This window comes from Leuciscus leuciscus (assembly GCF_965113295.1).
Source record: "Leuciscus leuciscus genome assembly, chromosome: 10".
In the NCBI taxonomy this organism is placed as follows: Eukaryota; Metazoa; Chordata; class Actinopteri; order Cypriniformes; family Leuciscidae; genus Leuciscus; species Leuciscus leuciscus.
In genome coordinates, this window is record NC_138734.1 from 14,072,371 (window position 1) to 14,095,035 (window position 22,665).

General features: G+C 43.4%; 2 protein-coding genes across 2 annotated transcripts in view; both read left to right on the top strand.

Annotated features, from left to right (window-relative positions):
• LOC309508430 (uncharacterized protein) overlaps positions 1-22,665 on the top strand; it is a 240,330-nt gene that overhangs the window by 97,872 nt on the left and 119,793 nt on the right. The window lies entirely within an intron of this gene.
• The window catches only part of spon1a (spondin 1a), a 294,770-nt gene that overhangs the window by 52,427 nt on the left and 219,678 nt on the right, over positions 1-22,665 (top strand). Inside the window, exon 3 of the mRNA XM_082182938.1 lies at positions 3,669-3,802. Coding sequence (XP_082039064.1) covers positions 3,669-3,802 — 134 coding nt within the window. The remainder of the gene's footprint in view (positions 1-3,668; positions 3,803-22,665) is intronic.

A 22,665-nucleotide genomic window follows, 5' to 3' on the forward strand; every position in this document is an offset into this window, starting at 1 on the left:
CCGACAGCTGTTGATAGAGTTGGTCTCTAAACAGTCATAATGATTACAAAAAAGGAGCAACAACTGATAGATAAAGCAATTGTTGACAATGCTCACCTTATATTTACTGTATATTGTACCCAACTAGCACAGATTTTATTTTGTTAAGTTGTATTTCAGTCAGTGAAAGGTATCTGTGTTCATTCATTTTTCGATTTAAAATTGAAAGTAGAAAATGAGAAAACGGCTAATTTATTTGTTTTTCGTAAAAAAAAAAAAAAAAAAATTTTTTTTTTTTTAGCTTTTAATCGTTTATTCGTCGTGCTCCCTCGGATCATCCGCTCCACCTGCTCCACCTGGGTCAGACATTGCCACACCTTCACTGCGGACTTGCGGGCTGTCTGCTGCTCTCTGATAATGGAACAGTTACTCTATTATGTGTGTCTTAAGTTTCGTTTTCATGGACTTTAGTTTGAATTTCATTAGTTTCCTGTTTACTTTGTTATAGTTTCCCACTTTAACAGACTTTTAGTTTGAATTTCATTAGTTTCCCGTTTACTTTGTTATAGTTTCCCACCACTATCTGATTAATTTAATGAGCACAGCTGTATTTAAAGTCCCCCTGTGGGTTGCATGGTGGCTCAGTGGGTAGAACTGTTGCCTCACAGCAAGAAGGTCCCCGGTTCTAGCCTCGACTGAGCCTGGAGGCCTTTCTATGTGGAGTTTGCATGTTCTTTTCGAGTCTGCATTGGTTTCCTCCGGGTGCTCTGGTTTCCCCCCAAAGACATGCAGGTTAGGTGGATTGGATATGCCAAATTGTTTGTGTGAGTGTGAATGTGAATATGTCCCAGTGCTGGGTTGTGACAGGAAGGGCATCTGAAGTAAAAACCTGTGCCAAATCATGTGGGTGTTTCAATAAACTTGTTTCACTCGCATTTGAATCCGACTCTACTTCTAGACTAAACCTGACAGAACGATCTGACCACAAATGGATTCAGCGAGAGAGGAGAGTCTGCAGGAATTTCTATCCCGCAGCAATTCACGCATTGATCGTTAAGAAGACCAGATGGTGGCCACGGGTCATGCGGTACAGGTCTTGGTGGTGCAGGTGTCCGAGCTCACCAATCAACTTCGTCAACTAACTGTTCCCACTGCGCCAGCCCCACCGCCAGTTCTACCAGAAAGACTCGGGAGATAGAATGATGTAACAAAGCATTCATTTATTGACAGCCCAGCAAGCAATTATTTATGAAGTTCTGATTTCTCAAAATGAGTTTTTTTGTGATTCTCCAGTAGAAACATCTCAGCCTATGTAGCACCTATGTACACCAAACTTTCCAGTTATGCACTTAGCAGTATTCTGAATATATTTTCTGAGGGATTTGTTAATAAATCATTCCTGGCCTGATTTATGTGACATTTTAATAAAACAAATATGGCGAAAATCGATTTTTTAAGGCTATGGACAGTATATTTTGATTTCCTAGGTAATGAAAGCATATATCCTGAAATCCCTCTGAATTTTTATTTTCATATTGTGTGTAAAAAATAAATAAAAATTGCACCTGGCTTTATCATATGTTCAGATCTATCTACCGAAAATATATGCAAAATCGTGCATATTTAATGAGATAATGCCTAATTTGTAGGGGTGTCCCCGACTATGGATCTTCATAGTCGAATCAGAATTGTCAAGTCTTGCCTATAGTCGACTAATAGTCGAATCATGTGTGGGGGCGGGGCTTTAACATTTCAAAGCCGTGATGTACAGAAAATCACACAAAGATATAGAAGAAAATGTATAAAAACATTTTGGATCAATAAAACTAAGAAATAACATTAATAACTCCAGAAAGTCCACACTGCAGACAGGATTTGCATTTCACATGCAAAAAAATGTAATCGGCTAAATTACCTGTGCGAGCAGGCTCTAAGTACAGCACAACATCGATGCACCGAAAAAATAAACAATTAATTAAATATGAACAGAATATACCTTTCTAATAAATAAAACTACAAAACGAAATAAATCAGAATCAAGTCACAAGATGAGCAAATGTGTGCAAAATGCCTAAAGTGCAGGGGAACATAATATTCAAAACACAAGCCACAAATAGTTGGATTAGATAACCCTGACAGATCAATAAATACAATTAAAATAAAGAAATTATTAAAATAACGATAGTAGCCAGAATTTTCAACTTTGTCTTTTTAACTGCAGAAACAACAATACATGCTAAACTGGAGTCGCAGTCTTTTTAGCTAAAAATGTTCACAGCATCCAAAAATCGAATTAGAACCGGCTGAAAAGTTTTGAAATCACTTGTACCCTATACCTGATCGAGAGAACAAATCCAGTCTTTCACTCTGTCTGTCCGTTGGAGTCTTTTGTGCGCGCGGATAAAATACATTCTAAAACACTTAACGTGAAAAACGTTTAACGACTTAATCTCCTAAAATAGTTCAATTAAGGAAAACCATGATCGCACTTCTGCCGGCCAACGTTAACAAGTTGGTTTTCCACGGGACATTCTAAAATGCTTAACGTGAAAAAAGCTTTTAAAACACTTAAAAGGCACTTTAACGTGGCTTTTGTACACAGTAGCCTACACACTTTATGTGCAGAGATGAACCCAGAATAGGTTCCTCCTATATTTTTTATTTAACTATTTTAGGAGATTGAGTCGTTAAACGTTTTTCACGTTACGTGTTTTAGAATGTATTTTATCCGCGCGCACAAAAGACTCCAACGGACACAGACAGAGTGAAAGACTGGTTTTCCTGATGCTAAATCCAGCCTTGGAGAATATCCTTTCTGATGGTGTACATGATCCACACTTTAGATTTTCTTGTCCTAGACATTGTTAAAGATTTAAATCCTTGCCGCCAAGACGCTCCTCTGTCGGTCACGGATTGAAAGTGAAACTTAAATCTGTCACGGGGTGTTTGGATTTATTCACGCACGTTAAAAAATATTTAGAAAGCTTCTTTCTTTGCACATTTTTATATACAGCATTATCATAATAGGCTGAATATTAACGTATTGACAGAAAACCGGTAGTTCTATGTGAAATCAGACATTGAGCGCCCCTCATATAGCCAAAGTGGCATGATCCTCGTTTCATAACACCTCAGCGAAGATTCGAGCGTGAGATCGGTAGTCGAATCAGGCTCCTCCAATCGAAGCATCGAATCTTCGACTATTCGGGGTCACCCCTACTAATTTGCATAATTAAACATACACATTTCTAAAACTTGTGATACATTTTGTATATACTTGTGTAAGTAATCAACTGAGGAAGTTTCATGGTGATATCTATTATTTTAAAATTTTACCCTATTCACCATCAGTGTCTCGCCTTAATCCTTCTTCGTCTTTATTGGAACTAAACCGTGACAATTACATTACGTCAGGGTTTTCCAAACTAGGGTTTGGGAAGGAACTGCAGGTTAGTAAATTGATGAAAAGCTAATAATTAAAAAAAAATTTTTTTACTAACAGAATTAATTTTAAAAATAAAAATTTCAAAATAAAACACCAACAGAGAAAAAAAGTATTTAATTTGTTTATGCTGCATGGCCTGTGTGTAATTCCACAAAACTGGATTTTTTTAAACATAAATAGGAAATCTTAGAAAATAAATAATTTGTACACATTTGTAATGAGTATGGGTTTATGCACTCTACAGATAATCGACGAGGAAGACACACAGTTTATGACTAACTGCCCTCCAGCAGTGACAGAAAGCTCCCCTCGCAGGAGGACCAGGATACAGGTGTTCTGGATAGCGCCACCGTCAGGCAGTGGCTGTGTACTGCTAAAGTAAGTGACACAACTATATCCTCACCTCATAACCATGGGTTAAATTAGGGGAAACCATGGGATTCTATGGTTATCATGGTAATAGGACAAATTGCTACTCTCAAAACAATTTCCAAATTGTTGGTCACTTGGTACTCTAGATGTAATAATATATGTATAAAGTACTAGTAACACAGATAGAGCTGAAATAGGTTATCTCAGTCTGACATCATTATGAATTTTGCACTTGTCAGTAAGGAAGATTATACAGACACTAAATATGTATTGATCTGTAAGAAAACATACACCAAATAGGGCAAAATGTGTTAACATTTTAAGAAGAACGCTATCCAAACATATTATCTTTACATCACTTGAAACTGCTACAGCAGCGGGGAAGATGCACTGGCATTCATTTGTGTTATTTATGCTTCTTTTTTGCCTAAAACTTTAAAACCTAGCAAGCATTAACACAATGGGCTTAAACAGCTTGCCCTTTTGACAGCATATTTGGTTCACAATCAGCTAACACTTGTGACCTAAATATGGTTTGCATTAGTAACTTATATTCAGTGTCATCGGTCACATGCACTGAAAGGATCTCCCATTCTTGACTCATTTTGAGTCAGACTTCTGAAGTCAAGTCAAGTCAAGTCACCTTTATTTATACAGCGCTTTTTACAATACAGATTGTATCAAAGCAGCTTCACAGTGATAACATGAAAAAATACAACAAAGTTTGTTTCTAGAAAAAAATTGCATCATCGTCCACCTTAAGTAAGTAAATAATGATTCAAAACAAAGATATACGAAGCTTACAGACGCAAACCAACGCAACAGCACTAGTAACAACGAGGCAGACAGGAGCAATCGATGAACACGTATCATGTGAATTCAGTGAATTGTTAACTTGAGCCTCGTACTGACTGGATCATTTGAATTAGTAAGTTGTTAACTTGAGAACAAATGCAAACAGATTGGTCCACAAATAAATTGGTCAGTGCGATTTTTGCTAACTTAATGAACAGGTTAATTGATAAGAATCAGCGCATTCACGAATTGGACTTCGCTATCGCGTCGCGTGGGTGAAGATTTCTTCAGTTCAAAATAATGATGAATGACATGCTTTTATAAAATGTAGAGGAGTACAATATTATGTTTTGAAATGTAGTGAAGTAAAAGTTTTCCAAAATAAAAAATATCAGATAAAGTACAGATACTTGAATAATGTACTTAAGTACAGTAACAAAGTAAAATAAAGGCCTTCTGAAGTGAAGTGATGTTCACTTGATGATGTATGACGTAGGAGTAGCGTAAGCTTTGACGCCTCGCGCAGTTCAAACAAACAGAGCTGGGCAACAAACTCAAGCTCCTCTCACATTTCTCTTTAAAAATCGTCGTTTTAGACGTCTAATTCGTGACTGGTATTTTCTTTTGCTCTTATCCTCTGCGCTTCCTCGTTCGTCATTACGTTGTGCGTCACGGTCAAGTGTTACTCTCTCGCTGTAAATCGATGCGTACGACCGTCTGCCGGAAGCTAGTGATTTTAGTCGATAAAGTTTTACATATGAATATTTTTCTTACACAAATGTATTGCTTCACTCCAGAAGGCCTTTATTAACCCCCGGAGCCGTGTGGAGCACTTTTATGATGGATATATGCACTTTTATGGACTTCAAAACATAAACGGCCATTCACTGCCATTATAAAGCTTGGAAGAGCCAGGACATTTTTTTTTATATAACTCAGATTGTATTCGTCTGAAAGAAGAAAGTCATACACCTAGGATGGCTTGAGGGTGAGTAAATCATGAGCTAATAAAAATTTTTGGGTGAACAATCCCTTTGAGTATGCAAGGTATTGAATTAAAGCTACAGTAAAAATAAGTTTGTTAAAGGGTTACTTCACCCAAAGATTTAAATTCTGTCATTAATTACTCACCCTCATGTCATTCCATATCTGTGAGACTTTTGTTCATCTTCAGAACACAGATGAAGATATTTTTAATGAGCTCTGAGAGCTTTCTGTCCCTCAATAGGCAGCCTAGGCATCTAGCACTTTAAAGCCCCAGAAAGGTAAGAAAGACAAAGTAATCCATGCAAGTCTAATGGTATAATCTCAATTTTATGACACAATGCAAGTACTTTGTTTGTGCCAATAAACAATTTTCCACTTAATTTACAAAATTGCTGACCTGCAATGCGTGTTCACGAGGACATTTTGCTTGAACAGTTGTTGTTCTGTGAACATTTGATAATATTTTGTAAATAACTAAATTTAATTTGGGGTGAACTAACCCTTTAAAAGTTTAATTTACAAAAAAGAAAAAAAAAGAAAAGAAAAAAATCATTACCAATTAGGGGTGTAACGGTTCACAAAATTCACGGTTCGGTTCGATACGATACACTTGTGTCACGGTTCGGTTCAATACGGTTCGGTATGTTTTTGATACAGCAAAAAGAAAGAAATGCCAGAGAAATTTCCTTGATTTAATTTTTTTAATGATTTTTTTAAAATGAAAACTAACATCATAAAGTATGATATTTTTTACTTTGTGCAATTCTAGAGCTACAATTGACTCTTCTTAGGAGCATATAAAACAAAACAGCTCCTTGGAAAAAATGAAATGTAATATTGTAGTAGTTATAAACAAAGTTTATTTTAGTTCAGATTAACATTTGAGGGCAGCAGTTGTATTCATAATGTCAAAATAAAACCGACGTAATGTTACTTGAAGGCATTATAGCCTACTATTCCTGCCAAACTTCCATGGTTGCAGTTAGTGTTACTACAGTAAATCCATGGTGAATGTTGCTGATCTGTGGACACTGGATAGTTCATTGAATGGCACAATGTTTCTTCCAGGTTTCCATGTCAGCGCTGTTTGATCCGTTAATAACGGAGAAATGAGAATGTTTCTCACTAGATCTCGCAGCGATGTTATTACTTCTGTAGAGAATTCAAATGCTTTCTTTACTGGATCTCTTATTAGCGCTGTGTAGTAACAGTGTCGCATGATCACGATCGGCTCGCGCTGCACTGGTCCAAACTGATAAACGGTCCTTCAACCACACAATAACGATTTGCATTACGTTTGCCATTTGATGTTGGGCAATGTTGTGGTCCCGCCGGTATCTCTTACATTATGAGCGAGCTTGCCACGCGCCTACATTTGAAATAACGAAATTTTGGTCGGCAGGAAAAATGGTCCAACGAACCGTTCGGTTTGAAAATGCGTACCGAAAACCGAACCGAAAGCCTCGTACCGAACGGTTCAATACGAATACGTGTATCGTTACACCCCTATTACCAATACCATAATGCTGCTCGACAGTGCACATTTTACTTCCCTAAGTGGAGAAGTGACTATTAAGATTACAGTCCACAGTTAAAGTGTTTATCAACAAAACCCCACAACACTTTAGACAACAGCTAGATAGATTGTAAGCAAAACCATGATCAACAGTTAACTCAGTAAACTCACCCCTGTATTAGTTTGCTGCATAAGCTCATCCAATTTCTCTCCAACGCTTCTTGAAGACTTGAAGATTGTGACAAAGCGTGGTGTGTAGCGATCCACAGCACCATAAAAGTTACTCTGCAGTTTGCAGATCTGTTGTGACTATACCGTTAAACTCCGCAAACACCTACAGTACAACACAGGCAAAAATGCATGGTCAGGCCTACAAGCCAATTCTAGAGCCCTAAACAGAATGCGGTTTTCTCATGGTGGAAAAAGGGATATGAATAAGTACTTACTTGTCTCTCTGTAAAAAGAACTGGCCACCGCTCCATCAATGTTTTCACTGGAGTTTCTGCATTCACAATCTCACGTCTTCGCATTGAGAAGGTCTGGTTCATCTTTGATACAATGAGAGTTCCACTATCACTAGGGTTAAAATCACTTAACATCACTAAGTTTCTCATCTTGTTAAAAGATGGCTCATTATATCAGCAGTGATATAAAGCAGTTGAGTTTGAGTAAAAAAATAAAATAAATTACATTACATTACATTATGAATTTACTGAATTTAGAAATATTAGTGTAATGCTGTTGTGTAATCACAAATACTGTCAAAAATCAACACAAACTTCGTCTCTGCAATGAATAAGCTGCAGGTTACCTATAACTGTAAATGTGCGCCATTTCACCAGATTTGTAACCTTAATAATTTATAAACCAATGCCAACAGAGGAGAATGCATCAGGGAAAATGGTAAAATAGAAAACCACAATTAATATTACATTTGGGACAATTAAATAACTTTTCAGGCAATCCAGGAACCATTATAGTACCTAATAGTTTTATGCGCAAAAAACAGGCCTAACGATATTCTTCAAGCTCTGAAAATCACAATTATTTGGTACACATTAAGAAGATTAGCAAAAATGAATGACAGACAGTAAAAAAAACTTTCACACAAAAGTTGCATGCTTGATTACTTATATTATTATTATTATTATTATTATTCCAAAAATGTAACGAAGCTCCAGATAAAAACAGTCTGTCAACGTCTTCCCAGTTCCCCATCTGCAAAATGGACTACTTGCACAACTACTTCCGCGTTCTAGTTAGTACATAATCGGGAGTTTCCGGTTAGAGCGTTCAGCACACCTATATAGGAATGAGAATGCAGATTAGCATTATGTTTAATGGCTGCCAATTGATTAAAACAATGAATAATGATCTCTGTATTAATTATCTTAAGCCTGCTAAAATGTTCCTATAAATATATTTGTTTCCAAGCTGCAGCAGTCCTATGAAAATGATATATGCATATATGCTCGTCTCATTAATAGTTTTTTTTTTTCATACTTGTTGGGTTTACATTTTTTAATGAAATTGACTATTAAAAGGATTGCTTGTGTGCGCTGGTGTTTATTCCAGTCTTTTAAAATAGTTGAATGAATGAATGCTCACGAGGTGCCTGTAACGATGTTAAATAAGCTAGGCTATTTAATCAATAACGCACACAGCGTAGAGGAGAATGACAGTCAACTACTTTGAATATTATAGCATTTTGGGCATAAACATGTAAATGGTGAAAAGATTGACATTGAAAAATGACACAGAATGATTAAAATATCTAATCCAAATAAATAAATGTTCATGGTTTGTAATGATGTTATTCATCTGTTCTCATCTGTTCTCATACACTTCAGTGTTATGGTCACTAGTTTAGACGAACACTGACACCCTGTGGTGAAATAATGGCGTATTTTTAACACCCGCTGCTTTCTCAGATCGGCTTGGGTTGGATTAAAACGTACTCGGTTACTAACGTAACCTCGGTTCTCTCTAGAAGAGGGAACGAGTACTGCGTAAGATATCTTACGCTAGGGGAAAATCCTTTTTTCCGCGAGATATTGAAGCCAAAAATTATCCTTAATTTTGTAATAATGCAAAACGCGTTGCAGCAGCAATGCAGACATAGGCGAGACAGCTCGCGCGCCTATTGGCTGCTCTGCGGCAACTGCAGCAGCCTATCGAGCGAGGCCTGGCGGTTACTAACGTAACCTCGGTTCTCTCTAGAAGAGGGAACGAGTACTGCGTATCTTGCCGTGCATGCACACGCTCTGGTTGCTTCGATGATGAAAAACCAGATAATAGCTGCCTGCGAGCGATATTTATAGGCCTAGACCACGCCCATTTCGGCGGGACGTGACGCAGCGGGCGCGAAGTGCCCTGATTGGGTCTGACGTCACGTCCCGCCGAAATGGGCGTGGTCTAGGCCTATAAATATCGCTCGCAGGCAGCTATTATCTGGTTTTTCATCATCGAAGCAACCAGAGCGTGTGCATGCACGGCAAGATACGCAGTACTCGTTCCCTCTTCTAGAGAGAACCGAGGTTACGTTAGTAACCGAGTACGTTCTCTTACGAGAGGTCTCTCGTACTGCGTAAGATATCTTACGCTAGGGGACCCAGTGTAAAACGCCGTGCATGCTGAGATCTGACACCAAAGACCCAAGGGCGAAAGCCCGGGGTACATATAGTGCACAATCACTCAGTGAACTCACAGAGAGTCCGGGAAGAAGGAGGGGTGCAGCCTCACTTTTCCACATAAAGTAGCGTCGAAGGGACGCAAATTTCATCATACAGACAGGGCGGGGTACGGCCTGAACTGATGGGAAAAAATGTGGGTCTTACACAGTTTGCCCAGCTTTAAACTGTCGAAAATTGAGCTGTGCTCAGTAAACGCAGCATTCTGAGCTGAACGCATCAGGTCAGATAATACTGGTAGTTTAGACCGACAGCAGCCTGGCCTGCAGGGCGGGAACCTCTAGGTTATAAAACCTTATAAATGTAGACGGGGAGGCCCAGCCTGCCGCCATACAAATATCTTGCAAGGCAATCCCACTTGACCAGGCCCACGAAGAGGCCATGCCTCTCGTGGAATGCGCTCTGACACCCAAAGGGCACTGCATGCCCTTGGAGGCGTATGCCAGCGCTATAGCATCAACTATCCATCTGGATAGGCTCTGTTTCGACGCGGCTAGTCCCTTAGAACGTCCGCTAAACGAAACAAAGAGCTGTTCCGTCTGTCTGAAAACAGACGAGCGAGACACATAAGCTCGTAATGCCCTGACTGGGCAAAGGAGGCTCGCGTCTCTTTCCTCATCAGGGACCGGTAGGGCTGACAGAGAGATAATCTGCGCCCTAAACGGTGTGTTGAGGGATTTTGGAACATAACCGTGCTTAGGTTTGAGTATAACTTTTGAGTCATTGGGCCCAAACTCCATGCACGCCGCGCTCACAGAGAGCGCGTGCAGATCCCCTATGCGCTTCACTGAAGCGAGAGCCAGCAAAAACACAGTTTTGAAAGACAGGTGTTTCAAATCGATTGACTGTAAAGGCTCAAATGGCGCACCTTTCATGGCTTCCAGAACCGTAGAAAGGTCCCATACGGGGACTGAGGGAGGTCTGGGAGGATTCAGTCTCTTAGCTCCTCTAAGAAGCGGATGACTAAATCGTTCCTTCCTATTGACTGACCAAGCGTTGTTTCTGAGAACGCTGCTATAGCCGCCACATAAACTTTGAGCGTGGAGGGGGCCCTGCCCCCATCCAACAGCTCTTGTAGGAAGGAAAGCACCTCCGTCACATCACAGTTTGTGGGTGACACACCACGGGCTGTGCACCAGCCCGAAAACACTGACCATTTCGAAGAATAGAGTCGTCTTGTAGACGGAGCTCTAGCCTGCGTGATCGTGTTTAATACTCCTTTAGGGAGTCCAACATGTACCCGTTGATGGCCCAGACATGAAGGGACCATAGTTCCGGGTGAGGATGCCAGATCGAGCCGCGGGCCTGTGAGAGGAGATCTCTCCTCACTGGTACTGGCCACGGGGCAGTACTTGCTAACTGCATCACGGCTGGGAACCAAGGTTGGTTTTTCCAGAACGGTGCTACCAGCAGTACTGAGCATCCTTCTTCCCTGATCCGTTCTATCACCTGAGGCAGGAGAGAGACGGGGGGAAAAGCATAGAGCGGGCGGCGGGGCCACACATGGGCCAGCGCGCTCCTGCTCTTGGAGAAAAATTCTTGACAGTGAGCGTTTTCTTGAGACGCAAACAGGTCCACTTCCGCTCTGCCGAATTTCTTCCACAGCAGTTGGACTGTCTGTGGGTGTAGAGACCATTCGCCTGCCGGAACATTGTTCCTGGACAGTCTGTCTGGTCCTATATTCATGATCCCTGGCACGTGCGCTGCTCTGAGCGAGCGCAGGTTGCACTGAGCCCATACCAGGAGGCGTTCTGCCAGCCTGTACAGTTTCTCGGATCTGATGCCGCCCTGGCGATTTATGTAGGACACCACAGACATGTTGTCCGAACGGACCAAGACGTGGTGACCTTTTATTTGGGGACAAAAACGCGTCAGTGCGTTGTCTACTGCCAGCATTTCAAGGCAGTTTATGTGCAGGAGCTTCTCCCGTTCTGACCACTGGCCGAAGAACGGTCTGCCCTCGAGCAGCGCTCCCCATCCCGAGGTGGACGCGTCCGTGGACACCACTTTCACCCTCGAGGAAGTCCCCAGGCTTACACCTGATTGGTACCAGTCGTTCGCTTTCCAGGGTTTCAGAGCTGTAACGCATTTCTGATTGACCCTGAGGCGAAGCAAACCGGGTGCCCACGCTTCGCGTGGGACTCGCGCTTTCAGCCAAAACTGCAGCGGGCGCATGCGGAGCAGACCCAGCTGGAGCACTGACGATGCTGAGGCCATGAGACCTAGCATCTTCTGAAATCTCTTGAGCGGGACAGACGCGCCGCAGCGAAAAGAGTTCGCTGTGCGTCGAATGTCTACCGCGCGCTGTTGTGATAGTCGCGCTATCATGGATAGTGAGTCCAGTTCTGTGCCCAGGAAAGATATTTTCTGACTGGGTGACAGGGAGCTCTTCGCCCAATTGACACTCAGACCCAAATCCTCGAGGTGATCGAGTAAAATGGTCGTGTGTTCTATGAGCACTGCGCGAGATTGCGCTAGAATCAGCCAATCGTCCAAATAGTTCAGCACTCGCATGCCTCTCATTCTGAGGGGTGCGAGCGCCGCATCCATGCACTTCGTAAATGTACGGGGTGCTAGGGACAAACCGAACGGCAGGACTGTGTACTGATATGCCTGGCCCTCGAAGGCGAATCTCAAATATCGCCTGTGACGTGACGCTATCTGTATTTGAAAACACGCGTCTTTCAGATCTATTGACACAAACCAATCTCCTTGGCGAATCTGCACAAGGATTTGCCTGGTCGTGAGCATCCTGAACTGTCGCTTCACAAGCACTTTGTTCAGTTGCCTTAGATCTAGTATGGGTCTGAGACCCCCGTCTTTTTTCGGTACCAGGAAGTATCTGCTGTATAGCCCTCCCTCGCTCTGATCTTGAGAGAGAGGTTCTATGGCCCCTTCGCTCAATAGTTTCGTCACCTCGGCTCGAAGTAGATGTGCTACTTCTGTTTTTACCGTGGTCTCGACGCGCGCCACATAGCGGCGAGGGCGTCGGCGAAACTGCAGCGAATAGCCTCTTTCTATAATGTTCAGCACCCACTTCGAAACCCCGGGTAGCTTTGCCCATGCGTCTGCATGGATAGCTAGGGGTCGAATACGAAGCGCGCTCCGCTCGCTCAGCGATGGAGAAGCTTCGGTGTGCTGTAACACAAGCGTGTCGCTCGTGACATTTGAGGCATGGGGCGCGCTGATGACAGCGGGCAGATTGCCCGCGCTCGACTCCTCTGCGGTGGTTAACCGCGAGGGGGAGGGCTGGGCGGTTCCCGTGGGAACTGTCATGTCTATGTGTGGATGTGGGCGCGGGACAGCGGGCACATTTATCACACCGAAAGCATCGTTCGCTTGGGTGAAGCGAGTGCACGTTGGTTTCGTTTTTACAGAAACCGTGAGACATGCATAACGTGGTGTTAGTGGGCACATTCACCATGTTTGAAGCGCAATCGGACTGAGCCGATTCATGTGCGCGAGCCCTGTATGACGGGCTGTGCTTGTGTGTAGAGATGGGCACTGGGCAGTGGGCATTCTTCTTACACATAAAGCACCATCGGCCGTGGCCGGGACACCAGAAAAAATTCACACTTATGGGATTTATCTGGGTAGCCGTAAAAACGGCGTTTGTGTGCAGGCAAGCGGGTGACAGAACCGACTTGTTTACTGCAGGATACACTGGAACAGTCACATTTACTGGAACTGAACGAGCGAGAAGTTGCCATAGAAACAGAGAGCGTCAACATGCTGGCGTTGTTCACTGCAATATTGACATTTCCAGTCGCCTGAATTCCAGAGGGGAATGGGAAATGTATAGGAAAAAGGAGGTTGGTCCGTCCGCAGCGGGACCAGAAAAACTCCCTTTTTTCCTTACGCCAGTGACGCACGGAACACCATTGAAACGGTGTTTGGGTGCAGGCGAGCGGGTTGTACAACGCGCTCGTTGGCTGCAAAATACACATCTGCAGTCGCCTTTTCAGGGAACTGACAGAGCGAGCATTGACGGCATAATTTTATCTGCCGGTAGACCCGGGGATCGAACGCGGGTCTCTCGCGTGCAAAAACCTGAGAGTCTGCCACTGGGCCACAGGGGGAGACACATTATAACTCAGTTAGCGCGAGTATTATAAGAGAGCGTCAACGTGCTGGCGTTTGTTTGCAGGCATGCGTGTATTACAACAGGCTTGCTCACTGCAATACAGACATTTCCAGTCGCCCGAACTTCAGAGGGGAATGAGAAATGTACGAGAAAGAGGAGGTCGGTCCATCCGCGGGGGGACCAGAAAACGCTCTTTTCTCCTTTCGCCAGTGACGCACGGAAACCATAGAAACGGTGTTTGGGTGCAGGCGAGCGGGTTGTGCAACGCGCTCGTTGGCTGCAAAATGCACGTCTGCAGTCGCTTTTCAGGGAACTGACAGAGCGAAGCATTGGCGGCATAATTTTAACTGCCGCTAGACCGGGATTCGAAACTCCGGTCTCTCGTGAGAAAAACCAATGATTCCGCCACTGAGCCACAGGGGGGGAACGCAAAGGTTTTCGGATGCACGAGCATATAAGAGCGTCACATGCTTTCTTCGGCGTATGCTTGCAGGCGCGCTTGTATTAAAACAGGCTCGCCTGCTGCAATATTGATATTTCCAGTCGCATGATCAGGGAACTGGGAATATGTATGAGAAATTGAAGGTCAGTCCATCCTCGGAGGGACTAAAAAACACATCTTTCTCCTTTCGCCGGTGAGTGACGCATGAATGGGGCGCAGAAGGCAGGGTAGCTTTCTTATAACGTAAAGAAAAACTAACCCCGACCGTCCGCTTCCAGCCTCCCTTGTGAGCGGCGCAGTTTGCGCGGCTTGAACAGAGGGAGAGAGAAAGCTAGCCCCGTGACCGCCCGCTCCTGACATCCTCTGTGAGCGGCGCGGTGTGCGCGGCTCGAACAGAGGGAGAACAGGTATCGTCCCCCAAGCAGGCAAGGCAAGCGGGCGAACCGGCAAGCTTTGCGGGTTGGGGGGGGGGGGCGGAGGAGCAGTCTCGGAGAAGGATGCCAGGTGAGTCCTCAGAGTCACCATAGGCAGTACCTAACTCGCAGTGAGGGCAGTCGCCGTCAGCGAGTGCGAGAGCTGCGTGATCAGGAAAAGGGGCGTCTTGAAAAAGACGCCCAGCTCTTTTAGTGCAATGGGAGTGTGTGTCGCGGCGGCGAGCACACACACATACATAAACACAGTAGCAGAGAAAGGATATAATGCCGGAAAGCGCAGCAGGAAGGCAAGGAAGGCGGCGCGGCCAGCGACTTCAGTGACTCGTCCCGCTGAAGGTGCTCTCTCTCGACGGCGCGGCTTCTAATCCAGCTCCAGCGATGCGTGTGCTTCGCTTGAAGGATGAAAAATCAGATAATAGCTGCCTGCGAGCGATATTTATAGGCCTAGACCACGCCCATTTCGGCGGGACGTGACGCAGCGGGCGCGAAGTGCCCTGATTGGGTCTGACGTCACGCCAGGCCTCGCTCGATAGGCTGCTGCAGTTGCCGCAGAGCAGCCAATAGGCGCGCGAGCTGTCTCGCCTATGTCTGCATTGCTGCTGCAACGCGTTTTGCATTATTACAAAATTAAGGATAATTTTTGGCTTCAATATCTCGCGGAAAAGGATTTTCCCCTAGCGTAAGATATCTTACGCAGTACGAGAGACCTCTCGTAAGAGAACTTCATGTTCCGATAAGTTTGGAAAATTCTGCACACAGTAAACATCAGAATATACCTTATCCTGTCAATAAAAATTGCCAAATTATTTCATCTTATTGCGGACACTCATTTTAGGTGGCGTTTGATCAACTCATTGACCACATTACATTGAAAGTAAACATAACCGGAAATAAGTGAGACGTACTATTTCCAAACGGAAGTGCGTCACGAAATTCAGTGCAAGTGGTCCATTGGCGCCGAAATATGCACAGATTCTATAGCGCATGCTCTCACAAGTGCGGCTTCTTCTTCTTTTTTCTGCACATTAGGCACGCTTTAATGCGCTGCTGCCTCTCACTGGTTTAGTAACGTCATTACATCCTTTGTTGCTACTTGCTTGTTTCAAGTAAGCGTCACTCAAACAATTGAGTAACTTGTTATTTGCACCCTGCAATTGACTATAACTCAACAAAACTTTGTAAGAAGTATGTATTTTATATTACTGAGCAAAGTTCACTTAGTATTTGTGAATCAGGAAAGCTATTAAAATTTACAGTTCATTGACACTGATATATAAATAAAAAAAGAAATTTAAAGGACTCCATTGCAGTTAGTTCTGGCCCACTTTTTTACCTTTGATTGTAACATATACATCATAAACATTATGTTATTTGTTAATGTTAATGTCTTTCTAATACCTTGTCATTTATCTTTGGAAACCGTTTTAGGCATTTTTCTAGCCTGGGAAAACCCAGACAACTTCCGGCAAATTTAGATTTGCTCTGCAAGTAGTCTGGCAAAGAGCTCATTCAAGCCCATTTCTAATCCGTCGAAATCGCGGCACCAATCAGAAACGTTGGGGCGGGCTTTACACAATGACGATCGCTCTGATTGTTTTTAGGTCTATCCAATTGCGCCCAGAGGAATTTGAGCGACGTCCGTTGGTGAAGCGCAGCAACTTTTAAATGCATTATTATATTCAAATTGCAAACACTTTAGGACAGTCTCCATGAAAGACCCACTGGCAGATGAACGTGCTACTACATTTCTCTCCGAAACAGTAGGAAATTAAATTCAATTTAATAGAGGATTTTAACTGTGACAAGATGATTGACAGGGCAGTTTACGTGACAGGATGCACGCAACAGATCCGTCCGATAAAGATGACGAAGTAGTATGTCCCAAAGCTTGCCTACTTTTTTGCTACACATTCAAAAGTAAAAATGTTCTTCACAAAAAGAGTACATACTTTTATGGCGGAATGTAACTTAGGCGAATTGGGACGCAGCATGGCTTTACACGATGACGATCGCTCTGATTGGTTTTAGGTCTATCCAATTGCGCCCAAAGGCATTTGAGTGACGTCCGTTGGTGACGCCCCTTTGGAAATGAGTTATTAATGAAGCTTTGCCAGACCATAACTCAGTTACTACTGAGAATGGTCTGGTTTTAACCAGGCTAGCATTTTTCCACTATGTTGGTTAAACCCATTGAAGAAACACAATTTTATTTTTATTTTGATTGAGTCAATCGAATGGGTTTTGTAATCAGACTGTGTGGATGCTCTTAGTCAATCCATACAAAATTAGAAAGTATGGATCATCGATGGACGTTAATGACAGGGTATAGGTATGTAGGCAGGAACTTTACAGAACACGAAGCTAATATTACTGTTCCATGATTCACTTGTTTTTCATATGGAATACTATTATACAATTAAGTTGTGAGTCTCATAACTTTATATGGTTCACTGTCTGTAATAGAGGGTCTTGGGACTGAGGTCCAGCTCAAAGTTCCTACTTTGGATATAAACTATGGGGAAAAAAGCGTGTTTCATTGGTTGGCAAATAAAAAATACAGCACGAGAAAAGACAGGCAGAGTGTAGAGGACAAGAAAAAAGTGCAATATCAAAAAATGTAAGACATGGAAGAATCAAACCAGCATGAGCGATGGAGAGGGTGTGCTTGAGGCAGACAGGAATATGGAGAGGTGTGGGTAATGAGTAGAGATCCATGGTGAGGTTGCTGAACTCGACACTTTGCTGTGAGCGAATTCTACAGGGGATGCTGGGAGCAGAAATGCTCCATGAAATAAAAACTTTCTCTTTCTCCTATTTACTCCAAGTAAAATCAAAAGGGTGAAAAACTAGCTTGACATTGCAAAATTTAAAGAGAGCAAGAAACTTTCTGTGGTGTGTCAAATTGTTTCTTCATGCCCTCCAGACCTCCCCTGCAGCTGAGATCTCATGATTAAAAACTTGATCCAAAGAAAAGACAAATGAACTTGCAAAGCCGCGGGTGAAAGAGTCAACATTTTTCTTGTTTATGAATTGATCCTTTCACATGCAAGTTAAACATATTCTAGCTGAGTTCCTGGTGTGAGTTTAATGTTCAGTTTAATTTCTTTTTTCTTTTTTTATTCAGAATATTCAGAATATTTTATTCAAATATGTCTTTTAACTATATTGTAAAATACTGTATCTTATATTCTGATTCTTATCCGGATTCGTTTAACACCTTTACAATGATCATAATAGTTGTTCCCCTTCGAAAGGGAACTCGCACTGCGTCGTGGACGCTTTGGGGAACACCTCAGGCGTGACAGGTGTTTGAAATCACTATCAAATCATGGCAATCATGTTGACCGGCGACAGCCCGTGAATCATTAGCGTGAATGATTAAAGAACAGCTTTTTTATTGAAAAAAAGAGCGTCATTTTAGAATGCATGACCTTAAATGCCGTGACGCGAAACCCCTTATGGAAGAAGAACGTCGTCATGTTTACAATTAGCGCTCATCAGGATCAACTGAATGCTGGATTTTCAAAAGTATGTGAAGTTTGCGACTCTATTGTTGCAGTAAACTTGCACAACGTTCTTGAATGAATCATTTATTAGATTAGTACGCCGGTCTGTTATTGTAGGGACATCTATGTTTTCATGTGTTAAATGTCAGTCAGTCCTTGGCTGATATTTTTTATTCTAAAATACATGTAAGTGAATTTGTTTTGTCATGTTAGTTGCATTCTAATGCACAATGGGCACCATGGGTAACATTACGCACCGCAGTTCAGAGAATTGTATCTGTCAGATTTACAACACGTCAATTCATTCGCTTCTCCCGAAATACATGAAAGTAAGTGGCCAGAGTAAATTGTATAGTTACCTACACAATGTGCATCTAAACACGTCATCAATTTATAAAGGATTGTTGTTGCCGCTTCCATAATAGACATCGGTGTGTATTTTACAAACTGTAAATGTATGTAGTTTGCTAGTACTTATGTCTGAAACCTAAAATAAACCTTATGTGATTGAAAACACTGAATAGTTGTGATATATGACAGCGCTGAGCTTATCCAAGATGGCGCCGCGGATGGCTGCCTCGGTGTTGAGCTCTCCAGTTGTTACACTGTTTTTGTTAGTTTGTCCTGTTTTATGTTTGTCATACGCTATCAGTTATACCAGGGACGAACTGCTGAACATTCGGCAGTGCACACCAACTGATCACCAACCAGTTTTTGATTCTTCTGGCGTTTTGCGGAACATTGTCGTCGGTTGCGCCGCTGCACTGTGGAAACAGTATAAGACGCGCAGGCGTGGGAAGCGAGCCGGCACACTCGTTAAGCTCAGGCAGCGCGGATTCAGAACGGCGCTGCCTAGCATCCATCTGGCGAATGTCCGCTCTCTCCCTAACAAAATGGACGAACTACTTCTGCTCTCACGCAAAAACAAGGACTTTACCAACTCTGCTGCTCTTTGTTTCACGGAAACCTGGCTGAACGAAGCCATTCCGGACAGCGCGTTACATCTACCGGACTTTCAGCTGTTCAGAGCAGATCGCGATATGGAGTCAACGGGTAAAACGCGCGGTGGTGGGACATGCTTTTACATCAACAGAAGGTGGTGTACTGATGTAACTGTGTTAAGGAAGATGTGCTGTCCTGATGTGGAAGTGCTTTTCCTTAACTGTAAGCCGTTCTACTCGCCGCGGGAGTTTTCCTCGCTCGTTCTCATCAGTGTTTACATTCCACCGCAAGCACACGTGAGTACGGCGCTGCAACAGCTGGCTGATCTGATCACAGAAACAGAACAACAACACCCGGACTCTGTTCTTATCATTCTCGGAGACTTTAATCAGGCAAAACTCACACGTGAGCTGCCTAAATTCAAACAGCACATTACATGCCCCACCAGAGACAATAATATTTTGGACCATTGCTACACCACAACAAAGGATGCATATCGCTCCGTCGCCAGAGCAGCTCTAGGACTTTCCGATCACTGCCTGGTTCATCTTCTACCAATTTACAGGCAAAAACTTAAAACTGCTAAGCCAGTAATAAGGACTGTAAAGAGATGGACCAACGACACAGAGCAGGTCTTACAAGCCTGTTTTGAATGCACTGACTGGAGTGTTTTTGAAGCTGCTGCCAGCGATCTGGACGAGCTCACAGAGACTGTAACATCATACATCAGTTTCTGTGAGGATTTATGCATCCCTACCAGGACTTACTTATCATTCAACAATGATAAACCATGGTTCACACCAAAACTCAGACAGCTTCGTCAGGTCAAAGAAGATGCCTACAGGAGTGGGGATAGGATCTTGTATAATCAGGCCAGGAACACATTGACAAAGGAGATTGAAGTGGCTAAGAAGAGCTATGCCAAAAAGCTGGAAAACCAGTTTTCCTCCAACGACCCTGCATCAGTGTGGAAAGGCCTGAAAGACATTACCAACTACAAGACACCATCCCCCAGCATCGACAGCAACAAGCATCTTGCGAACGAGCTGAATGTCTTTTACTGTAGATTTGAGACCCCCGATCAGACACCCCATACCCGCCCTGACCATCTCTCTACACAGCCATCAACACCTCCAGCCATCCCCCTCCCCTCCCTCCCTGCACTTCAGATCAGTGAGGATAATGTGCGTCAGATCTTCAGGAAACAGAAGAGAAGGAAAGCACCAGGCCCAGACGGTGTTTCACCAGCCTGTCTGAAAACCTGCGCTGACCAGCTGGCCTCATTCTTCTCACTGATCTTCAACAGGTCACTGGAGCAGTGCAAAGTCCCTTTCTGCTTTAAACGCTCCACCATCATCCCAATCCCGAAGAAACCAAAGATCACAGGACTCAATGACTACAGACCTGTTGCCTTAACATCTGTGGCCATGAAGTCATTCGAAAGACTGGTGTTAGCATATCTGAAGGACATCACTGGACCCTTGCTGGACCCCCTGCAGTTTGCCTACAGAGCAAACCGGTCTGTGGATGATGTGGTCAATATGGGACTGCATTACACCCTACAACATCTGGACAAACCAGGGACCTATGCAAGGATTCTGTTCGTGGACTTTAGTTCTGCCTTCAACACCATCGTCCCATCACTGCTCCAGACCAAACTGACCCAGCTCTCTGTCCCTAGCTCCGTCTGTCAATGGATCACCAGCTTTCTGACAGACAGACAACAGCTAGTCAGAATGGGCAAAATCACGTCCGACAGCCGCACCATCAGCACCGGTGCTCCACAGGGATGTGTTCTCTCACCACTGCTCTTCTCCCTGTACACAAATGACTGCACCTCTAAAGACACCTCTGTCAAGCTCCTGAAGTTTGCAGACGACACTACTGTTATCGGACTCATCCGGAACGGTGACGAGTCTGCGTACAGACAGGAGGTGGAGCAGCTGGCTCTTTGGTGCAGTTATAACAACCTGGAGCTGAACACGCTCAAAACAGTAGAGATGATCGTGGACTTCAGGAGAAACCCCCCTGCACTCCCTTCACTCACCATCATGGACAGCACTGTGACTGCAGTAGAGTCATTCAGGTTCCTGGGCACCACCATCTCTCAGGATCTGAAGTGGGACACTCACATAGACTCTATTGTGAAGAAAGCCCAACAGAGACTGTACTTCCTGCGTCAGCTGAGGAAATTCAACCTGCCACAGGAGCTGCTCGTACAGTTCTACTCAGCTGTCATCCAGTCCATCCTCTGCACTTCCATCACCGTCTGGTTCGGCTCTGCTACCAAAACCGACCTCCGTAGACTACAGCGGATAGTTCGGACTGCTGAGCGAATCACTGGCACTACCCTTCCCACACTCAAAGTACTGCACTCATCCAGAGTGAGTAAAAGGGCTCGCAAAATCACTCTGGACCCGTCACACCCAGCACACTCTCTGTTTGAACTGTTACCGTCTGGTCGACGCTACAGAGCACCGAGCACAAAAACAACCAGACACAGGAAAAGTTTCTTTCCCCAGGCCATCTACCTCATGAACACTTAAATGTTCCCCTACTGTGGAACAAACATGTGCAATACTTCCCTCAGACATTTCATTATAGCACCTTATAACTTATATATATTTATAATTTATAATCTTTTTATTTTATTTTTTCTATTTTTTTATTTTATTTTTTATTTATACCTGTTACTTGTCACTTGTCTTGTCACTTTGTATTGTATGTGTACTGGAAGCTACTGTCACCAAGACAAATTCCTCGTATGCGCAAGCATACTTGGCAATAAAGCTCTTTCTGATTCTGATTCTGATTCTGATTCTGATTCTGATCTGTCTCTGTGCCAGCCAATGTGGGAACGCTGATTTTAATTTAGAAGTTGATGATCATTGATGATCACGTGATCTGAACTTTCTAATCCCACCGGTGTGATCGATTGTACGCAACAAAGGGTTAACTAGCAATCACATGCGGTGATGATGCTTCTTACGTCCATTTCGGAGAACCAGAGGGCAAATATTTCAACAGACAGCTGAGGCATTTAAGTGGCACCAAAATCTGTGTTTTGATTCGTTCCGGTTACATACCAGTTACTTAGGTACCTGCTCCATATTGACACAGGTTTCGGTACCCAACCCTATTGCCGACACACATTAGGGGCTTTCGCACCGGAGCAACCTTTTCATAGTTCCTAGAACTATTGGCGAAAGTACCCGGAAGTCGGCGCATTTGCACCGCAGGAACTAGGAACGATTTTAGTTCTCGGAACTCTTTTGGAGGAACTTATTAAGCTCCTACTGGGGAATAGGGTCTAAACCAGCACAATAGGAACTATCAGTGACGTTAGTGTTCGCGGATTGGCCGCACGTGAAACACCAGCACCCGCCATTTTTTAAAAACCTATGTAAACACATAGATTATAGCCTATATGTTTACTCCAGAAACTAACTACAAACATGGAAAACAGTGATAGA